This window comes from Carcharhinus amblyrhynchos, chromosome 6 (assembly GCF_965287045.1).
Source record: "Carcharhinus amblyrhynchos chromosome 6, sCarAmb.v2.hapA, whole genome shotgun sequence".
Lineage (NCBI taxonomy): Eukaryota > Metazoa > Chordata > Chondrichthyes > Carcharhiniformes > Carcharhinidae > Carcharhinus > Carcharhinus amblyrhynchos.
In genome coordinates this window covers 74869150-74890487 of record NC_137329.1, presented here as the reverse complement: position 1 = coordinate 74890487, position 21338 = coordinate 74869150, and the positions used below count along the sequence as shown (strand labels likewise).

Sequence of the window (21338 nt, the reverse complement as noted above, 5' to 3'; positions counted from 1 at the left end):
GCAATGCACACGTTTTCTGAAAACGTGCAGTTGAGGGTGCCCTTGTACTTAAATAATCCATCAATGCTAAGAGTCCAGCACACACCAAAAAAAATACTCAGTTGAGCAAGGCATCGAAGGGTTATTATCAAAGACTGGTGTCTTCGAATACAATGAAAGAAAGGCTTGAATTTATATCACTTTTCACGGTCTCAAGACAGCTTGTCATCAGTGAGGTATTTGTGAAGAGTAGTCACTGTAGTGTAGGAAATGCGGCAGCCAAATCTACACTCAGTCTCACAAACAACGATGTAGATGGCTAATAAAAGTTTTTTCAACATTTTCTGTTTCTATTTCAGGCTTCCAGCATCCGCAGTATTTTGCTTTTATTTTAATGTGAATAGCTAAGTGGATAGTGGATGCAGATGAGACTCTAGATGTTGAATAGTAAGAATATGAAATCTTTAATAAATATGTTAACAAAACAGCTGGACCAGCTAATCCACTGGAGCTAATAAAACTCTGCTTTACAGGCGAATCATTGTTTTATGAGTCTCTGAAAACACGGAATACTTGCACCATAAGACATAGGAGCAGAATTAGGCTACTTGGCCCATTGAGTCTGTTCCGTCATTCAATCATGGCCGATACTTTTCTCACCATAAACACAGTAAAAAGTCTGACAACACCAGGTTTCAGTCCAACCGATTTATTTGATAGTAAATTCACTTTTTTCTCATCCCCATTCTCCTGCCTTCTCCCCATAACCCCTGTCCTCCTTATTAATGAAGAACCTATCTACCTCTGTCCTAAAGACACTCAAAGACCTGGCCTCCACAACCTTCTGCGGCAAAGAGTTCCACAGATTCACCACTCTCTGGCTGAAGAAATTCCTTCTTATCTGTTTTAAAGGATTGACCCTTTAGCCTGAGGTTGTGCCCTCTGGTTCTAGTTTTTCCTACTCATGGAAACATCCTCTCCACATCCACTCTATTCAGGCCTTGCAGTATCCTATAAGTTTCAATAAGATTCCCCCCATCCTTCTAAACTTCAACAAGTACAGACCGAGAGTCCTCAACCATTCCTCATACGACCAGATCATTATTTAGCTGTAATATAATAAAGAATAATGTGCATGTCCTATACATAAAATCAAATACAACAAAAACATAAGTTTTCTCCATCATGCAAAAGTTACTTGAATGTTGTGGATAATCAGACTGCTCGAATAAACAAGTCACTTTTTAAAAAAATCATTTGCAGAATGTGGATGTTACTGGCAAGGCTGGCAGTGATGAACCTTCTCAAACCACTAATACTGATTGAACCCAGCTGAATAGCCTACCTGGTCACAGTGAGAATCAGCATATCCTGTCACAGTCTCATAAAAAGGCTGGACCAGCTGAGGGCAGGTTTACTTCTCTGAAGGATAGTAGCAAACCAAGGGGGCTTTGAGGACACACTGACAGCTTTATGGTTTACTTTACTGATGCAGCTTTTTATTTGCAGATAAACCAAATTCAAATTTTAAACTGCTTTCGTAGGATTTATTCTCTGGATTATTAGTCCAGTAGCATAGCCACTACACTGTCATGCCCAATGGATCTGAAACATAGAAACATAGAAAAACTACAGCACAAACAGGCCCTTCGGCCCACAAGTTGCGCCGAACATGTCCCTACCTACTAGGCATACCTATAACCCTCCATCTTACTAAGTTCCATGTACTTATCCAAAAGTCTCTTAAAAAACCCTATCAAATCCACCTCCACCACCTCCGCCAGCAGCCGATTCCATGCATCCACCACCCCAAGTGAAAAACTTACCCCGACATCTCCTCTGTACCTACTCCCCAGCACTCTAAACCTGTGTCCTCTTGTGGCAACCATTTCAGCCCTGGGAAAAAGCATCTGAGAATCCACTCGATCAATACCTCTCATCATCTTATACACCTCTATCAGGTCATCCCTCATCCTTCGTCGCTCCAAGGAGAAAAGACTGAGCTCTCTCAACCTATCCTCATAAGGCACGCCACCCAATCCAGGCAACATCCTTGTAAATCTCCTCTGCACTCTTTCTATGGCTTCCACATCCTTTCTGTAATGAGGCGACCAGAACTGCGCACAGTACTCCAAGTGGAGTCTGACCAGGGTCTTACACAGCTGCAGCATTATCTCCCGACTCCTAAACTCAATTCCTCGATTGATGAATGCCAGTACACCATACGCCTTCTTAACCACAGTCTCTACCTGCGAAGCTGCTTTGAGTGTCCTATGAACCCGGACCCCAAGATCCTTCTGATCTTACACACTGCCAAGAGTCATATTAATATTATAATCTGTCATCCTATTTGACCTGCCAACTCTGCTCCCAGAGTTAGAAATCCATTTATGTTCCACCCTCTCAATTAGGCTTACTTGCACAACTGTAAGTGGTTATCACCCAGATTTATAAACTAGTCCATCAAATGAAGACAACTCCAGTAATTAAGAAATGCATTTTTTCCGTCCTGGCTATTGTTCATACCTGAACAAGTGCAAAGAAGATTTTTAGGATCTGCTTCTGAATCAGCACTGACCAATGGCTTGCATCAGGTAGAAGTTGCAAGATTTGCTGCTGAATCCGTGGTAAAAATATCTGCATCGCTGCTATCAGAGGATCTCGTTCCTCTGCCTTCTTGAATCTGAAGAAAAACACATTAAGATTTAGCAATGTATTTGAGACTGCACCAGCTCATGTGCACCAGAATTAGGAAGAAACGAGCTTCATCACACAATCTCAACAGAAGAACATGAAAAAGAAAGCAACTCAATAGTTAGAGGCAATATTGACTTCTTTTTCTCAAAACTTAGCTTCTGAGCTCTGCAGTTACACTTTGCTTATCACATTTAGAGATATCAAAAGTTAGAGGGAAAATGAGAAGCTGTCTGTTTGTGCCAAAGTCAAATGCAGGTGGGCCACAAGGAATGTTGGCAGATTGATCCCAGTCAGAGATTTACATGCACCTAATAATGTTCAAACTTCCCCCTGTAACAGCAGTTAAACTGCAATTAAACTTGAGACTTGCGCTTCTTTACGGCAATTAGATTTTGTGGTTTTAAATCGACACTTGCCTAGGCTAATGTGGCTTCAAATTCATAGCAGAATAAAACGTTTTGCATTTAATGGTACTAAATCCCTTGTTATTCAAAAAGTTAGCAAACCTAACTTGTCAGCAGTAGCAAAGGAGATTGCTGAGCAATAGTATAAAATTGGTGAATGCAGTGTGCTGCCACCCTTCCAAATGCCTATCCAGTCTCAAAACTTTTGCTTTATTTGCTTATATTTTGCTTTTGCAAAATACTAACAAATACCAATTCAAAAGTATGTAATAAACAAAATAATCAATTCAGAAAAAAAAAACTGAGCATTCCACAAGAACAAGGTGACCACTGTCAGTCTGAAAACTCAATATTTTACAGCTGTGCAACCTCCATCATCCAGGGTTCTCATACAACTGACTTTTTGAATTGACCTTACATCCACGATCTCTGTTGGCACCCTGTACTATTGCCTGTTTCAATGGTTTTGTATCTTCTATGCCTCCCTGTGAGCCATCTCATGGGAGGTCCGGTTGCCATTCTCAATTATTTCTGGAAAAGTACAACAATCCTGTCTCTATGAGGCTCGCTTCCGAGATAAAATCATGGTTCAAAAAAAAAGCAATTTATTGAAATAGAAACAGAAAATGCTGCAAATACAGAGTTAAAGTTTCAGGTCTGTGGCCTTTCATCAGAGCTCACATATCAGAAACATTACTATAGAGTGTTGCATTGTTTCTCCATCGCATCTGTACTGGCAATGAGGAACTGTCCTTACAAGAGATGGGGAAGTGTCATCACACTGTGGGAGTTAGTAGGTTTATAGCGAATATTGGTTGACAGCCTATCCCAAAAACACAGATAGGGAAGTCAAGGAAAGGAAGAGTTGGAGTTAGAGAAGACCAGAGAAGGAGAAAATTGAAAGCAAAGTCAATGGCGTTTTCCATTCGGGGTGAATACAACACAATCAACATACCAGAAAAAAAGAAGTGCAGGAAGGTCCTGAGTAGCACTAGAACAAAGAACATTGCATATATCCCATGAAAAGGCAGGCATTGCAAGGATTCATACTGGCATCAGAGCAACACCTTTACTTTGAGGAAGTGATTGGAGTTGGAAATGGGAAGATTGTTCAATGTGAGAACAAATTCAGCCAGATAGAGGACTGGCTGAGCCTCTAAAAGCCTCAAAGAGGTGGATGGGGGTAAGGCAGTTGACGTGGTATATATGGATTTTAGAAAGGCGTTTGATAAGGTTCACCATGGAAGGCTTCTGCAGAAAATGCAGATGTATGGGATTGGGGTAATCTAGGTAATTGGATCAGGAATTGGCTAGCAGATAGGAGACAGAGGGTGGTGGTTGATGGTAAGTATTCGCCATGGAGTTCAGTTCAGTTACGAGTGTGCCTCAGGGATCTGTTTTGGGGCCACTGCTGTTTGTAATTTTTATTAATGATCTGGATGAGGGTATAGCTGGGTGGATTAGTAAATTTGCTGATGACACCAAAGTCGGAGGTGTGGTAGATTGTGAGGAAGGGTGTCATAGTTTGCAGGGAGACTTAGACAGGTTGCTGAGGTGGCGGATGGAGTTTAATGCGGAGAAGTGTGAGGTAATTCACTTTGGTAGGAATAACAGATGTGTCGAGTATAGGGCTAACGGGAGGACTCTGAATAGTGTGGATGAACAGAGGGATCTAGGTGTATGTGTACATAGATCCCTGAAAGTTGGGAATCAAGTAGATAAGGTTGTTAAGGCGGCATACGGTGTCTTGGCGTTTATTGGTAGGGGGATTGAATTTAGGAGTCGCAGCGTCATGTTGCAACTGTACACAACTCTGGTGCGGCCGTACTTGGAGTATTGTGTGCAGTTCTGGTCCCCACATTATAGGAAGGATGTGGAGGCTTTGGAGAGGGTGCAGAGGAGGTTTACCAGGATGTTGCCTGGTATGGAGGGGAGGTCCTATGAGGAGAGACTGAGGGATTTGGGGTTGTTTTCGCTAGAAAGAAGGTGGCTAAGAGGGGGTCTTATTGAAACATATAAGGTGATTAGAGGTTTAGATAGGGTGGACAGTGATAGCCTTTTTCCTCGGATGGAGAAAGCTAGCACGAGGGGGCATGGCTTTAAATTGAGGGGGGGGTAGTTATAGGACGGATGTCAGGGGTAGGTTCTTTACCCAGAGGGTGGTGAGGGATTGGAATGCCCTGCCTGCTGCAGTTGTAAATGCGCCTAGTTTGGGGGCGTTTAAGAGATCCGTGGATAGGTTTATGGATGGAAAGGGATTGGTTTAGGTTAGAGGGCCATTGTTTTTTAACTGGTCGGCGCAACATCGTGGGCCGAAGGGCCTGTCCTGCGCTGTTATGTTCTATGTTCTATTCAAAGTAGACACACAGAATTCTCTGACTGTCCTGGTAGGGGATGAAGGTATTAAGGACTGAATGTAGATCATTCTGATGAAAGGTCACAGACCAGAAACATGGACTCTATCTCCCAACAAATGCTGCCAGACCAGTGGAGTTGAGCATTGTGTTTTTATTTCAGGTTACCAGCATCCTTGGTTTTGTGCTTTTATATAAGTACTGCAAGATTTTAGTTTAAAAATCACTGTCAATATTTTAAAATCAGCTTTCCCCACTGAACATGATTATTTGGCTTTTAAAAACTATGATATTTAATGTAATATTCTGCTATAATGAGCCTTTCTTATGCAAGAAATCAGATTATCTGCAGTCTTGACATCAAGATGGTTCTTTCTGATTGTGGATCTTAAATAAGATCCTACTATAAACTTGAGCAACAGTTACAATGGTTGCTCAACCAAGCTCATCTTCAACATATTTTAATCAATTTAAATATTGATTAGTCAACACAGACAAAAGTATACACATTGTAGATACTTACTCATAAGTCCTGACCAGCTGATACAGACACATTAGACTGCCGAGCCAGCTTGCATTATTTAGTGATTGCAGGAAAAATCCAATTTTGTCCACCACCGCTGTCCATCGTCCTGGGAAATCGTACTTAATGATAGCACGAAGACATACAGCCAGCTGAGACCTTCAAACATGATATTAGCATGTAAATAGTCATGTGTCCATAAGATAGAAACTTTATAACTTTTCCACTGGAGACTTGGAGTGCCCAAGAAAGCAACCAAATGAGAAATGAACCAACATAACAAAAGGCACGAAATCTCAACCCCTGTGAAAGTGCTTAATTCTGATTGTGATTACTCAGAGAAGGATGTCAGAGCTGTTTAAGAAAACAACTATTCATTGTGCTTCCTCATGGAAAACGGGGACTGTGGGAAGATTCGGAAATTATCAGAAGAGGTTCACAACAGCCACTCTTGGTGCAGAGTGGCACTGAAGATACCTCAGTAACACCTCACATTATCAGCTACTGTTCTGCATGGTGGCATTTCATTGCTGTTCAAAGACAGGCAACACAAATTGTATATACAAATGTAGGCAGCCCTCTGCTCAATAGTTAGTTGTTGCAAAAAACACAGTTCCGTTCTCTCAAAACATTTAATGCTCACGAAAGAAAGGTTTTCACCTGCATTCCCAAACTAGATATCTACAGCAGGTAGGGACTGGGTTTTCATAGGGTGATTTTTCCCAAGATCACCTGCTGTCATTCCTTTCACTAGTTTGTCAGAAATGCTCTGTATTAAATGCCCTAGACTAGTGGATCCCAAATTTTTATATGTGATGGCACTACTCTACATGATTAAAAAAATTGAGATACTTTATCTTCTTCCCTCACTGGGAACTTTGTTTTGAAACTTCTCAGTCCAAGTTTCAGCCAAGTTCCAAGATTTGTCATATTTTGGAAATGCTGACCACAGAGCTGAAGATGAAGGTTAGTTTTGGTTTAATTACATGAATTTTGAATCATTTTATTCATAGTACACTTCAGGAGTCTTCATGGCACACATATCCTTCCATAATTTTCTATGTTTCTATATAACTTGCACACACCCATTGGTAGTTGTGGTAGATTGGGTAAGAGCGCTCGTTGTTTTCAAGTCATGAGTAATTAAACTTTTGACATTTCTTTTGAAGATTCAATTGCTGGGAAATGCTGTGTCTTTTTTAAAATTTCTTAACACCAAGTACAAGAGAGACCAGTCGAACATCAGAACAAGAACCCCCATCATCCATGGCTCACACATATGCAAATAATGTGTTTCAAGTTTTTTCTGGTGATGCTAATTACCTTTGAGAAGATGCTCAACAGATAAAATTTGCTTGTTCGTTTTGTACAGACAACAACATGAGACTCAATCTTACATTGGAGGAGACCATTAAGTTTAAACTATTAAATCACTTCACAATATCCTGTTCTAATAAAAACCAATCCCAGTTTTTCAAAATGATTCTTCATTTTTTCGCATACCAGGTAACATCATTTCAAATATATTCTGCACTCTCTCCTTCTCAGAAAGGTTTAAAGAATATAATTCTGCATTATTTGCATAAATTCAGACATGGGACAAGATTTGATTGAGGTATATGAAATAATTAAGTAACTGATTTGGAAATTGGCTGACCTACAAGAGGCAGAGAATAGTTATTAGTGATGTCCAAAAGAGTCTGTGTTGGGGCCCCCATTCACTGCATTTACTAACAATTTAGCTGATGGAATAAAAAGCCACGTATCTAAGTTTGCTCATTATATAAAGATAGGCAGCATTGTAAACCATGTAATGTTTCACACTTGCATCTACAATGAATTTTTAATGGATTAAATTAACGGGGAAAACTGTGGATTTCTATATAGGCAAACGGAGGGGTCATCTACTTTGAATTTAGTGAGTGCTGGCTTTTACCTGATTAAGTCAGGAGATTGAATGATCCCCTCCACAATGTTGTCTCGGATTTGTTGACGATCATTTTCATGTATATTAAAAGGCAACATAGCTTCCCCAGGAGGTGCTTCACGGTCCGGCCAATACTGAGTCACCATGTTCTTCATGTAGATAGCCGCTACATGTTAATTAGATATAAAAATAGGAAGTTCAATTTGAAGACTGGAGGCAGCTACAACATTTTCTTCAGCACTTTAAACTTCAAGTAATTGGAGATTAATAACAGATAATCAGAATTTTTTTATACAATTCTGTGCCATTTCGTGTGCTTCCAAGCAGCTTTACATCTTGCCCACTTAGACTGAAGTAATAACTGAAAGAATTTTCTTTGACCAGTATTTCACAAGTTCTCTCATCATTTTTCTCCACGGAACACACTGACTCATGTAGAAGAGTATACAGTTCCAAAGTCAACAGCAGGCTTTCAGTATCTCACTTAGTGTGATACTAAAAATACAGTTTAAAATAAAGGTTTAATCCTTGGTTTATTCCAAGTTAACAAATCTGAACTGGGTCATAGTGCCTCTGAACAAGTGGCACAGGCAGCTAATAATTAGGATGTGTGTTCATGATCATTTCATACAAGGGCTGTTACCACAATTGGCTTCTGAGTCAGAGACATTAACATTATTTGACAAGGATTTGAAAAGGAAAAATATGAAATGATACAAAGAAGTGATATTACAGAAGATAGCTCCAGCTCAACATCATCATGCAGGCACGATGATTAACAAATGGTAGCATTCTTCTAGGTTGCCATTTCCTGGATTCCCTTCCCAAGCAGTATTTCTGATCTCAGCTGTTGTGTAGGCAGGTGCACAGCACAGGCTGGACTGTGCCACACAGTAAAGTGATGACAGGGGCAAAAAAAAGGACCAATAACCTTCATCTCCTCTCCATTTTCATGGTTCCAGGAGTCCCTGCTTGCCCCACCCCTAATAGTGTAAAGGCCATATTGCCCATGTTCAGAATTAGGGAAAAACAGGAGACTTCCAAAAAGATAGAAGGGTGGAAAAAAACTAACCAAACAACATATGGTTTCTATTCAGTTTCATAATCAAGCCATCTCAGCAGTGATCCAAAGGCAGCAGATTTAATACAACTCCAATCATTGTTAAATGTACCACAGTTCTGTGAGGCATGTACAGTTGTGTCACCTTCAGGAATTGAGGTCAAATCCAACTTTGACAGTGGGGATCAGTTTCCTCTCATAGTCGACAACATGGGTCCTATCAAAATGAGGTTCAATGTTGAGGACTATGGTGATTAGATGCTGAAGTCCAAATAATGTATCCAGCTATAAAATGGTGGAAAACTGATAATGTCACATGGAAAGAAACTAATGGCAATTGGTGTGAGAAATTGAACCACTAATGAATGATCTTCGCCAGTTAGAGATAATGCTAATCAATACAAAAGCATAGGAAACTTTATTTTAAGTGTTGCTGTGCTATTCCTCACCCCAAGAGCACTCAGTGTTGATACTGAGTACCAGAAGGAAATAAATCACATTGTCAGCACTGCACTTCCCTCAATTTGATGACAAAATAAACTCAAATATCTTGGAACAGGATAACCTAAACTCACCGGCTTGTCTGACTGGAAATTCGACCTGATCAGACACAATGATCTGAAGCAATGTTGGAGCAAAGTTTATGATCTTGTAAGACTGCAAAAAAAAGACAAGAAGAGCAAATGCAAAACCAAATTTAATACATGTACTATTTGCAAACCAGAGTCTATGGGCCCAAGCCCAGCATAGTTCATTTCCTTCCTTTTTCCTGTTCCAACAGACCAGATGAACAGGGCCAAATGAGGAATTATTTTACTGTTTGCCTACTTCCAACACAGAAAAACTCTGACTAGAGTACATCTAAATATAATCTTAGCTGCTCCAAATACCACATATGCAGGTCAAGTATCCTTTACCCATATTCCAAGAATCAAACACATCCAAAAACTACACTTTTTTTGAATCTTATGGACGCTTAGCGCAGGAAGTCTCTGACCTGAGCTGCCACAATGTGAGCCAATACAAACCTCACCAACCAAACCTGCCCTTTAGCACAGGAAGTCTTGTTGTTTGGCTGCATTGTCTACCTTGCAAACCCTCTCCTAAACCAGAATTGCAAATGGCGCCATGGAGTGGAAATTATAGGTACCCTGCATTTGTTATTCAGTGGTACATCTTACTTTTCTAGTCATTTTAATGACTATAGCTAGATTAGGCTTTGTCTAGGCCTTGGCCTAAATGCAGTATCAAAATCTGAAACGAGCTAAAATCCAAAACACAATTAGCCCCAAGAGTTTCGGATAAAGGAAACTCATCCTGCATTAAATAAACTCTATTGAAAAGCAAGAAAAAAAGTTTGTTGTTCTCATTTTAGTCAGTGATGTTTAGTCTTTGCAAATCCCCGCAACTTCCATGTCAGGGCCTAGGCTTAACAGCTTTGAGACTTTCTGTGGTTGTTAGGGACACTTTATAAATGCAAATCCTTGCATTACCTTTTTTCTGATCACAATTTTGACAACAGGCCAGTTCTAGTCCATAATATGTCCTAACCACAATTTCCGTCTTTCCTTGGGCCTCTAATTACATTTGCATTCAAATGCACCTTTGCTGACACTTACTTCTGTAGGTTGGGAAATAATTCTTGTCCAAATTTATCCTGCTTCAAACCTACGTCACTGTGGGAGGGTAGGGGAAATAGGAAGAGGGCCTGAAAAAGAAATTCAATGGAGGAATGGCAAAAAAGTATGCAGGCAAAATAGTGAGAAAAATAAGTATGGAAAAAGGTCAGTAAAGCAACCAACAAAATCAGCCACATTTTGGCCTTATGAATAAAAATTAATTATTTGGGTCTATTTGCCATTGCAAAGTTCTCTCATTTCGCAGTTATTACATATCTGCAGAAGAATAGAAAGTTAAAGCTTCTCTACCATTTACTCAACAAAGTTACCAATATCTTTTTGCCTCAGTGACAAAGCAGATAGATTGCTTAGCTCAACTGACAGAATTCGTGCCTCTGTCATCATGCGCTCACGGCCCATTACAATACTTGAGCACATGAATCAGGCTGTTGCTCCAGATCGTTGTTGGAGGTGCTGACTTTCAGTTGTATCCAAGTTATAATACACTAATACAGTGAAAGAAATTCTTTGGTCTTCCCTGCTGGTCTTATGCAGCAAAGAACTGCCCTTGACCACGTTTTGCACACTGGCACATGTCAAAGTCCAGGATTACATGTTGAAGGACGTATTAAAGCTTGGGGCAGTTCGTGTAAAGACTTAATGAGGAAAGGTCCTTGACAAATACCCTTCCGTCATAGGCCAAGAGACTGAACCAGGATAAAACCCATGAAATTATATATAGCAGAGAAGGTTTTGATGAAACAGTAATATACATTAAACGTAATGTAATTGTAGGTGAACCAGGCATCTCAGAGGGCCACATACGCTATTCAAAGAAAGCAACAGTATTACATAGTGCACAAGTTAAATTTTAACTCAATGTACCTTTGCAAATTTTACGAATAAAGAATGTTTTGGGAAAAATGAAATATGTTCAAAAGAAGAGTAGGCATCATCCCAATATTACTCATGCAATTATCAAAAGTATTCAACATGTGGCATCTCATTACATGCAAATTGCTAAATTTGCCTAGATAACACTGAACAGCACATTGGAACACTTCTGAAAGACTTTTTCACTGAGGTACATTTCAAGCAGACAGAAAAATATTTTTGGTTCAATGATTTGAAAGCTGGACTTCAGAGAGTAGTTGATAAGGTCCTGGCTGATAAGGCTTTTGAAAGAAAATTCCTGTCACTATCTTTAAGTTCCACCATAGCCTTGCCTCATAAGAACATAAGAATTAGGAGCAGGAGTAGGCCAACTAGCCCTTCGAGCCTGCCCCGCCATTCAATAAGATCATGGCTGATCTGTCTTGGCTCAGTTCCACATTCCCGCCCTCTCCCCATAACCCTTAATCCCCTCTCTTATCAAAAACCCATCAACCCGCGTCTTAAAAATATTTAGTGAGGTAGCCTCCACCACTTCAACGGGCAGAGAATTCCAGAGATTCACCACCCTTTGAGTGAAGAAGTTCCTCCTCAACTCCATTCTAAACCGCCCCCCCTTTATCTTGAGGCTGTGCCCCCTAGTCCTACTATCCTTTCTGAGCAGGAAGAGTCTCTCCACCTCTATCCTATCCATCCCATTCATCATCTTATACGTCTCAATGAGATCTCCCCTCATTCTTCTAAACTCTAACGAGTACAAGCCTAGTTTATTCAGCCTCTCCTCGTAGCTCAACCCCCTCAACTCCGGCATCAGCCTAGTAAACCTCCTCTGCACTCCCTCCAAGGCCAAAATATCCTTGTGTAAGTACAGCGCCCAAAACTGCACACAGTCCTCCAGCTGCGGCCTCACCAATGCCCTATACAGCCGCAGCAAGACCTCCCTACTTTTATATTCAATCCCCCTCGCGATGAAGGCCAGCATCCCATTAGCCTTCCTGACCACCTGCTGCACCTGCAAGCTGGGTTTTTGCGACTCATGCACAAGGACCCCGAGGTCCCTCTGCACCGTCGCCTGCTGCAGTTTTTCTCCACGTAAGTAATAATCCTTCCTACCATTATTCCTACCAAAGTGGACCACCTCACACTTGCCAACATTAAATTCCATTTGCCATTTCCTGGCCCATTCGCCCAGCCTATCTAGATCCTTCTGCAGACTCTCCCCACCCCCCTCTACCCTGCAATCTCCCCCAGTACAATTTCTCTGGTACTTCTTGAGCATCTTTCCCCCTTCAACATATCCCAGGAGGAATGCTGTCAATACCTAGGAACCACTTTGAAATTCTTTTCCTTAGATTCTGCATACTTAGTTCAAGTACCCATCTTCCCTAAAATCCTGGACTGTGCTTTGATCTTTGCAGTCTTTCTCTGACTTAGCGCCAGTTTTCATTACAACTCTGTAAAATACCTTGGTATAATCTTCTCCTCAACTAGCACAAATAAAAGTTGTCTGCAGTCACAGGGTAGAATTTCCACTTTGGCCATAATTGGGAAATTGCACAAGTTAGGTTACAGTTCAAGTTTCTGCTAATGTTCATTTGCAGAATCACAAATATAAGACATTCATGCAACAGAACAACCAGTCTAATAGAAAATTAAGTATTTTCTTTGTATTTTAAAAGATTAAATGCTACATTGAAGAGTGGTAACCTGGGTGCAATTTTATTAATGGAGCTGAAAATGCATTTATTATGAAAATTAAGTTCTGTCTAGTCCTGCACCTTTGCGTAACCTGGTTTTAAAACTACTGAAGCTGATTTAAAGTACGTACAACCATTTGTTAGTTTTATTTGGTATGAAGAACTAGTTTTATTTGGTATGAAGAACTCTGTTCATTAATAAATTAAACCTGTTTTGAATATTAAAGTTGTAAAACATGCTATTTTGCCCTGCTCACCTAAAAAAATGTTTAATGTGATGTGCTTTCGTCTGCATTTATGCACTGCTCTCATTACTTCAAGGTGGGCACCGTCTCAAGCCAGCATTAAATATTGTGGAAATTCGATTTACACAAGTCATAACTCATTCAAGTTTCCACAAACTTGTTTGGCCAGTTTCATCCAATTACAACAATAAAGTGGTGCACAATTAGCAAAGAAAGGAAAAGCAAAATCCATGCAGTAGAAAGGGAGTCACATCTTTCTAGCTACAAGTGCTGCTTGAATCATGAAGACACCCCCACCCCCCTCTCACAAAAGGCCAAGCAATGGAATGGCAGAAAAACAGTTAATCATGAATCCAGTTGAGTCACCCGATTGAAGGTATTTCAGAAGGAAGAGTGTAAATAGTTTCAGGTGTGACAATCCAAATAAATACACAACATCTATTGGAAAGCCAACCCTGGCTACTCAGAGCTTCAACTGAAATGTAAGATACAGTTAAGCCTGGTTGCAGTTTGCCTATCAAGACATATGGAGCGCAAATTAAGATAGTGAGAAAATACAAACATTTCTGAACAAAGAATAAGGGTGAGAAAAAGAGGTTATGAAAATATATCATGACAAAGCAAACTGCGGCTGAGTAAACAAACTAATGAAATTTCAGTTACACAGTTGTGCCAGAAACAGTTACAAATCTAATAGCTATTTCTTGATCGATGTTTAATGAGTTGAGAATGAAATACCAACTGTGCTCTGAAAGGAATTATTTTGTCTTTATATATTAGAGGATGGGTGTTACCAGATATAAGTAAGTTTCCTTATTAGAGACTAAACAGCAAAATGTGGAGGAAATGGAGATTGGCAATAGGATCAAAAAACATGGAGAAGAGCGTTTTAAATGTAGCACTCATCAACAAATAGTTTTTTCCCAAATGATTGGCAAAGTCCTTTCTAAAAACCATGAGTGATTTTAGAAATCTGTGACATTTGTTTACATTATATACAACTTTTCAACAAGCTTTTCCAATTTTTTCTGGAATGTCATCCTCTTTTCTGCCCGCTTAAAGGTATTATATTGATATGTTCAGTACGTTATAATTCCATGGTTGATGATCCCATTTCTGCCCCTCAGGCCACCACTCATGTCAAAAGCGTTAATACAGTGTTGACTGGCTGTTTAAGGTGATGGGGTGGATGGTCGTAATGGAACTAGATCCTGTTTTCTTCAGTGGTTGCTGAATCCCAATCAAAAGTGGCAAATGTGACTTAGAAAATCTAGGCTTACGCTCTAGTGCAGTACTGAGACTGTGCTGCATTGTCAAAAGTCCTGTTTTTTGGACCTTAATCTGAAGCTCTGTCTGCCCTCACAAGAGAGCATACAAGATGCCAAGGCACTATTTCAAAGAAAAGAGTAGGAGCTCTTTCCCCAGCAGCCAGGCCAATTATTTATCTTTCAACCAAAATCAAAAAAGATTTATTTGGTCATTATCACATTGTTGTTTGTTTCAACTTGCTGTGTGCAAACTGACTTTCACATTCCCTTCATTACAATAGTGGGAAAATACAAAATTATTTCATTGATTGTAACTGGAATTGGCTGAGCTTATGAAAAATGTTGTTTAAACACAAGTGTTTCTTGGTTTTACTTAGCCTGTTCCCAACCAATAGGTGTTGGGAGCATTTATAATGCCCCATAACTATCTTTGCTGAGCTAATTTATTATTACTTTATTTCACAGATGGCGCCAAACATTTCACACTGAATAAATAAAACTTTTTTTTCAATTATTTGTCCTAGTTTTACTTTTAACAATTTATGTCCTCAGGTCCAAACTAGCTTCTGAGTAATTATCTCATTCCTTTCAGTAAGCCAACTATACTCCTTATACACCTATGACTGGGTGGCCAAATTCCCTTCCAGTTCGATTTTCAAGTTTGCTGATGACACCGTCGTACTGGGTCAGAGCTCGAACAATGACAAGAAGAGTACAGATAAAGAATCTGGCAAACTGGTGCGACAATAAAAATCCCTCCCTCAATGTCAACAAAATGAAGGAGATAGTCACCGATTTCAGGAAGCATAGTGGAGTACCTGCCCCTGTCTACTTCAGTAGGGATGAAGTAGAAACGATCGAGAGCTTCAAGTTTTAGGTGTTCAGATCACTAACAACCTGCCCTGGTTCCCCCATGCCAATGGTATAGTTAAAAAAGCCCACCAACACCTCTACTTTCTCAGAAGACTAAAGAAATTTGGCACATCAGCTATAATTCTCACCAACTTTTACAGGTGCACCACAGAAAGCATTCTTTCTGGTTGTATCACAGATTCATATGGCTCCTGCTCTGTCCAGGACCGCAAGAAACTATAAAAAGGTCATGAATGTAACCCAATCCATCACGCAAACCAGCCTCCCAGCCATTGACTCCGTCTACATTTCCCACAGCCTCGGAAAACTTCCAGCATAATTAAGGACCCCACGCACCCCGGACGTACTCTCTTCCACCTCCTTCCGTCATAAAAAAGATCCAAAAGTCTGACGTTACATACCAACTGACTCAAGAACAGCTTCTTCCCTGCTGCCATCAGACTTTACTTACTTTGCACTAAGTTCATCTTTCTCTACACTCTAGCTATGACTGAAACACCACATTCTGCACACTCTCTCCTTTCCTTCTCTATGTACAATATGCTTTGTCTGTACAGCATGCAAGGAACAATACTTTTCACTGCATACTAATACATGTGATAGCAATATATCAAATCAAAACTAGTATTTAAATCTGAATAGCTCTCAACCCTAAATTTCTTCCCCCCCATTGTCATGTAAGAAAATAATAGTTGTGTATCTTTTTCCATTTTTAAAAAATATATATTTTTATTAGACTTTTTCCATTTTTATATGCAACACACCATCAAAACTGGTATGTATAGCTTGAGCATGTCTCCATATATAAACATAGAAAAAGATAGGAGGAAACAAACAGTAGGTTCAGCAGATCAGGTGCTTCCATATATACGAAAAAAAGACGACCAGTAACAGGATGGGGGAAAAGGGGATAAAGATAACAGTTGAAGTCCCCATCTGTGGACAGCAGGATAGCACAGTGGTTAACACAGCTGCCTCACAGCAGCAGGGACCAGGTTTGATGATAGCCTTTGTGGAGTTCAAACATTCTCCCTGTGTCTGTGTGGGTTTCCTCGGGTGCTTTGGTTTTCTCCCACAGTCCAAAGATGAGCAGGTTAGGTAGATTGGCCATGCTAAATTGCCCCTTAACTTCAAGGGTATTAGCTAGGGTAAATGAATGGGATCATGGACTTCGGGCCTGGGTGGGATTATGGTCGAAGCAGACCTGATGGGCTGAATGGCTTCCTTCTGCACCATCAAGATTCTATGATAGAATTCGTTGATGCTGATTCAGTGAAATCCATAAAGACTTTAATTAAAAAATCATATGAACAAGGGGGCATTAAACATTCATTATTGAAATGCTTTCCCTGTCCAGCAGTCCCATAACAATCACAAAGTTTCCCCCCTTATTCTTCACACAGTCCTCCAGTCAAAAAAGGCACATTCTTAAATAAAACCACAATCCCTTGGCTACTAGTCAACAGTGAGGCAAAAATCTGCTGCCCCAGCCACTCCTGCTTTGATTTCATGTGCTCCTTGTCATCTCAATGAGTTTCTTGCAAAAAAGCCAGGTTAACTTTCTCCTTTTTAAGGAAAGACAAAATCTCTCATTTTTTCTCATTTTAATTCCGGGAGCAATGTTTCAAAGTAGTTACTGCCATTGCTCATTCAGCCAAATGTAGGATATTAACACAAAGCAAATGGCTTACACACCAAAGATTTTCCCACCCCACTTGGGCATGTACGAAAACATACTTCCCCCATCTCCAGCTACTCCAAAAGCGCCAGTGATATATTACAAAGTTCTATTTTTAGGACATGAAACATATCTGTAACCTTACAGGAACCAATTTAACAATTCTTTAACCTCCAAATTTTTTTTTAAATGCAAAACCATTAGTTTTAAGGGATTCTCCCTCACCAAATATAAGGCTCTATATGGCTACACCTACAAACCTTCCATAATTCTAAGGAGTCAAAAGAGACAAGATATGCCACAAAAACGACAAGTACAGAACGCCCTTTCTTTATTCTTACCCGTCTTATCAAGTCTTAAGCCACTCACCCCACCACCACCACCCCCCCCCCTCCCCACCCAGCAACAGTGCTACTCACGTTTATCACAATCAGTGCAAAGGAGACCATAAAACACAGATCACTATTGTAAGTGTATGGACGAAAAGAGGATTTTTTTTTTACACAGTCCTAGTGTTGTACAATCTGATCTGCACAGCAGATTCCTTAATGAGATTGAGCACACAGGAATATTTTCCACTAGCGATAAATGGAAGTCTCTGCCAATCCCAAGGATGAAACTCACTGTAATGCTCAATTACTAGGTCATCCTGTCAGAATGAAACTACCAACACAAAATCAAGAACGAATTAATTATAATGACAAGGGATAGAGTCTGGATTTTACAATGAAGTGCAGTCTGCTACTGCAAACTGTTGTCTTCTGTGGGGTTTACAAAAATCATGGCTTTAGCTGAATTGTTGAATGTCTTTATAGAGTTGTCGAATATCACCCTCAGTGTGGCAGGATACAATAGGGTAAATTGCACTCCAATGGCCTCCAGTTGTCTTCTAATTTCATTGAAACCCTTGTGCCTCTGTTGAATTGCCACTGAGAAATCTTGGAAGAAAGAGGCCTTTGCAAGAACAAGAACAAGGCCCTATTACAGCTAGCTGCCTCCAACAGTCATTACCAATTCTTGAAGTTACGAAAACTCATGATTCGGGTTTGGGTAATTGATTGTGTCTTGGTCTCAGAGACAGGATACGATGGGCCCTCTCTAACCTAATGTGCACAGCTTTCGTTTCTAAATTACAGAAATTAGGTAGCCAGCAAATTTAACTCAGAGCTTATCCTCAGCTCCTTCTGGCAAAAGGGACATCTTTCCTCTGGCCTTGGTTTTCCAAATAGTCAAAGAATTCTGACACACCACACAGATGCTTTCCAAGGATTGCAAGCAGGCCTTGACAGGATAAGTTGTAATTTGACAGTAACAATTCTCTTCTCCATTTCATCAAGACTTTTGCCACTATTCCACAGTTCTATAGTTCGAGCACTGATATTTTGCACTAATAGGCAGAGCTTTTCATCAATGACCTTAATAATATTACCAGTCATCAGTTGTAATCCTTTCAAGAATTCCAGATCAAGAGCCTATTCATTCATTAAGTCACTATGTTGAGGAGTTAGCTCCACCCAGTTACTTCTGACTGCTCTCTTTTCTCAACGATTTTAATTTTTTTTTTTGGCATTTTGTCACCAACTTTAAACCAGAGATTTTCCAGGGACACAATATGAAGTTGCCATTTCCTGATTAGGTTGAGTACGAACTGTGTAAGTGCGATAAATGGAAGGATTATAAGCCGAGTAGCACCTGAGCTCCCCGAAACACAGTTATTCCCATGCTTGCGTCACGTGACCCCATATTTTTACATTCCAGAGGCAGGGACACTTGAAACAAAAGTTCAACCCAGACACTCCTTCCAGGGTGACTTTGGATGTCAGCTCTGCATGGGAGCAGTTAGCGAGGTCCCTGAAAATAACAGGGCTTGGTATCCTGCACCATCCGGATGCTGATTAGAAAAGCTCTGCACTGCTTAAAGCACCAGCTATGATTTTTTGGCCCACATGACAAAATATCTTGCAATTCAGCATATGCTATGACTCAATGCGGATTCATGAACAAACTGTCTGAGATGACAGTGTAATTAAACAATGTGCCCCTTCAGATGATGTACTTGTTATCACTTACTGTCCCACGATCTTGCTATGAATAAATATACAGAATGCTATTTCCCTGGAATGGAAACAACGCCAGAATTTATTTCAGTAGCTCAGGAACAAACAAATCTTGACAGAACCTCACCCGAAGTATCATGACTTGACTGTTCGAATAATGACAGAAAGCTGACAAAGGGGCATGATCACTCATGACTTCACCAAAGGTACAAGAAATAAAAGCAGGAGGAGACACCAGGCCTTTCAAGTCTGCCTCGCCAATCATGGCTGATCTGTGCTGGCCTCATCTCCTTTTCTGTGCCATTTGCCCATAAAACTGCAGCAGGCGACGGTGCAGAGGGACCTTGGGGTCCTTGTGCACAAGTCGCAAAAACCCAGCTTGCAGGTGCAGCAGGTGGTGGGGAAGGCGAATGGGATGCTGGCCTTCATAGCGAGGGGGATTGAATATAAAAGTAGGGAGGTCTTGCTGCGGCTGTATAGGGCATTGGTGAGGCCGCAGCTGGAGTACTGTGTGCAGTTTTGGGCGCCGTACTTACGCAAGGATATTTTGGCCTTGGAGGGAGTGCAGAGGAGGTTTACTAGGCTGATGCCGGAGTTGAGGGGGTTGAGCTATGAGGAGAGGCTGGATAAACTAGCTTGTACTCGTTAGAGTTTAGAAGAATGAGGGGAGATCTCATTGAGACGTATAAGATGATGAATGGGATGGATAGGATAGAGGTGGAGAGACTCTTCCCGCTCAGAAAGGATAGCAGGACTAGGGGGCACAGCCTCAAGATAAAGGGGGGGCGGTTTAGAACGGAGTTGAGGAGGAACTTCTTCACTCAAAGGGTGGTGAATCTCTGGAATTCTCTGCCCGTTGAAGTGGTGGAGGCTACCTCACTAAATATTTTTAAGACGCGGGTTGATGGGTTTTTGATAAGAGAGGGGATTAAGGGTTATGGGGAGAGGGCGGGAATGTGGAACTGAGCCACGACAGATCAGCCATGATCTTATTGAATGGCGGGGCAGGCTCGAAGGCCTACTCCTGCTCCTATTTCTTATGTTCTAACCCTCTATTCCCTCATCTATCAAATATTTATCCAACTCCACTTTAAATACTTTTAATAATTCGGCCTCCACTACCCTTTGGGGCATGTTACTTTTCTACTGCATAATTAGCAAGATTTTTTTTAAAAGACAAAGCTTATTTTGGCCAGGGAAGTGCTGGCATACATAACATTTAATCCTTGGATTTTGATTTAGGTCTCCACTCCAGACTGCTTCATTGTGACCCCTGAGATTTTATCAGCTGTAAGGCTGAGGGAGGAAATGGACTGTCCCATGACTCGGAGAGACCAAGCGTAGACTGGTTGATCACTTTGCTGAGCACCTTCAGTCCGTGCACAGTCAGGACCCCGACCTTCTGGTAGTTTGCCATTTGAACACACAATCCTGCTCCCATGCCCACATGTCTGTCTTTGGCTTGCTGCAATGTTTCAGTAAAGTTCAACACAAACTGCAGGAATAGCAAGCATCTCATCTTCTGGCTAGGACTTTACAGCCTTCCGGTCTCAACATGGAATTCAACAACTTCAGATGATTTGCTCCATCCCACCTCAACCCCTTTGGGGTTTATTCTATTTTATTTTTTTACTGTTCTCTACCTTTTATTACTTTATTACCTTTCTTCATTTTTCTTCCCACTCTTTTCCCCTACTTTGCCTTTTTTCCCTTTTCGCTTCTCCTTTTCTCAATGTTACCTCTGCCCCATCCATCCACCCCATACCCCCCCTCCCAGCAACATCTTCATTTTAGCTTCTCTGCCATTTGGCCATTCACACCCTTTATTTTCTCTGGAGATAGCTATTAACAGGCTTCTCTGGTTTGTGACTATGACTCATCTTTCATTCCCTCACCCTGCAGTATAAATATCTCCCACTTTCTATGCCTTTTAGCTTTGGCAAAGGGTCACCTGGATTCGAAATGTCAGCTCTTTTCTCTCCTTACAGATGCTGCCAGACCTGCTGCAATTTTCCAGTATTTTCTCTTTTGGTTTCAGATTCCAGCATCAACAGCAATTTGCTTTT

General features: G+C 40.7%; 1 protein-coding gene across 2 annotated transcripts in view; it reads right to left on the bottom strand.

Moving 5' to 3' along the window:
* ipo8 (importin 8) overlaps nt 1-21338 on the bottom strand; it is a 111078-nt gene that overhangs the window by 60856 nt on the left and 28884 nt on the right. Inside the window, exons 2-5 of one of the 2 annotated variants that reach the window (XM_080190682.1) lie at nt 9520-9601; nt 7894-8050; nt 5958-6116; nt 2506-2662 (exon numbers count right to left, since the gene is read on the bottom strand). In XM_080190682.1, coding sequence (XP_080046808.1) covers nt 2506-2662; nt 5958-6116; nt 7894-8050; nt 9520-9601 — 555 coding nt within the window. The remainder of the gene's footprint in view (nt 1-2505; nt 2663-5957; nt 6117-7893; nt 8051-9519; nt 9602-21338) is intronic. The other variant, XM_080190683.1, reaches the window with a different exon arrangement.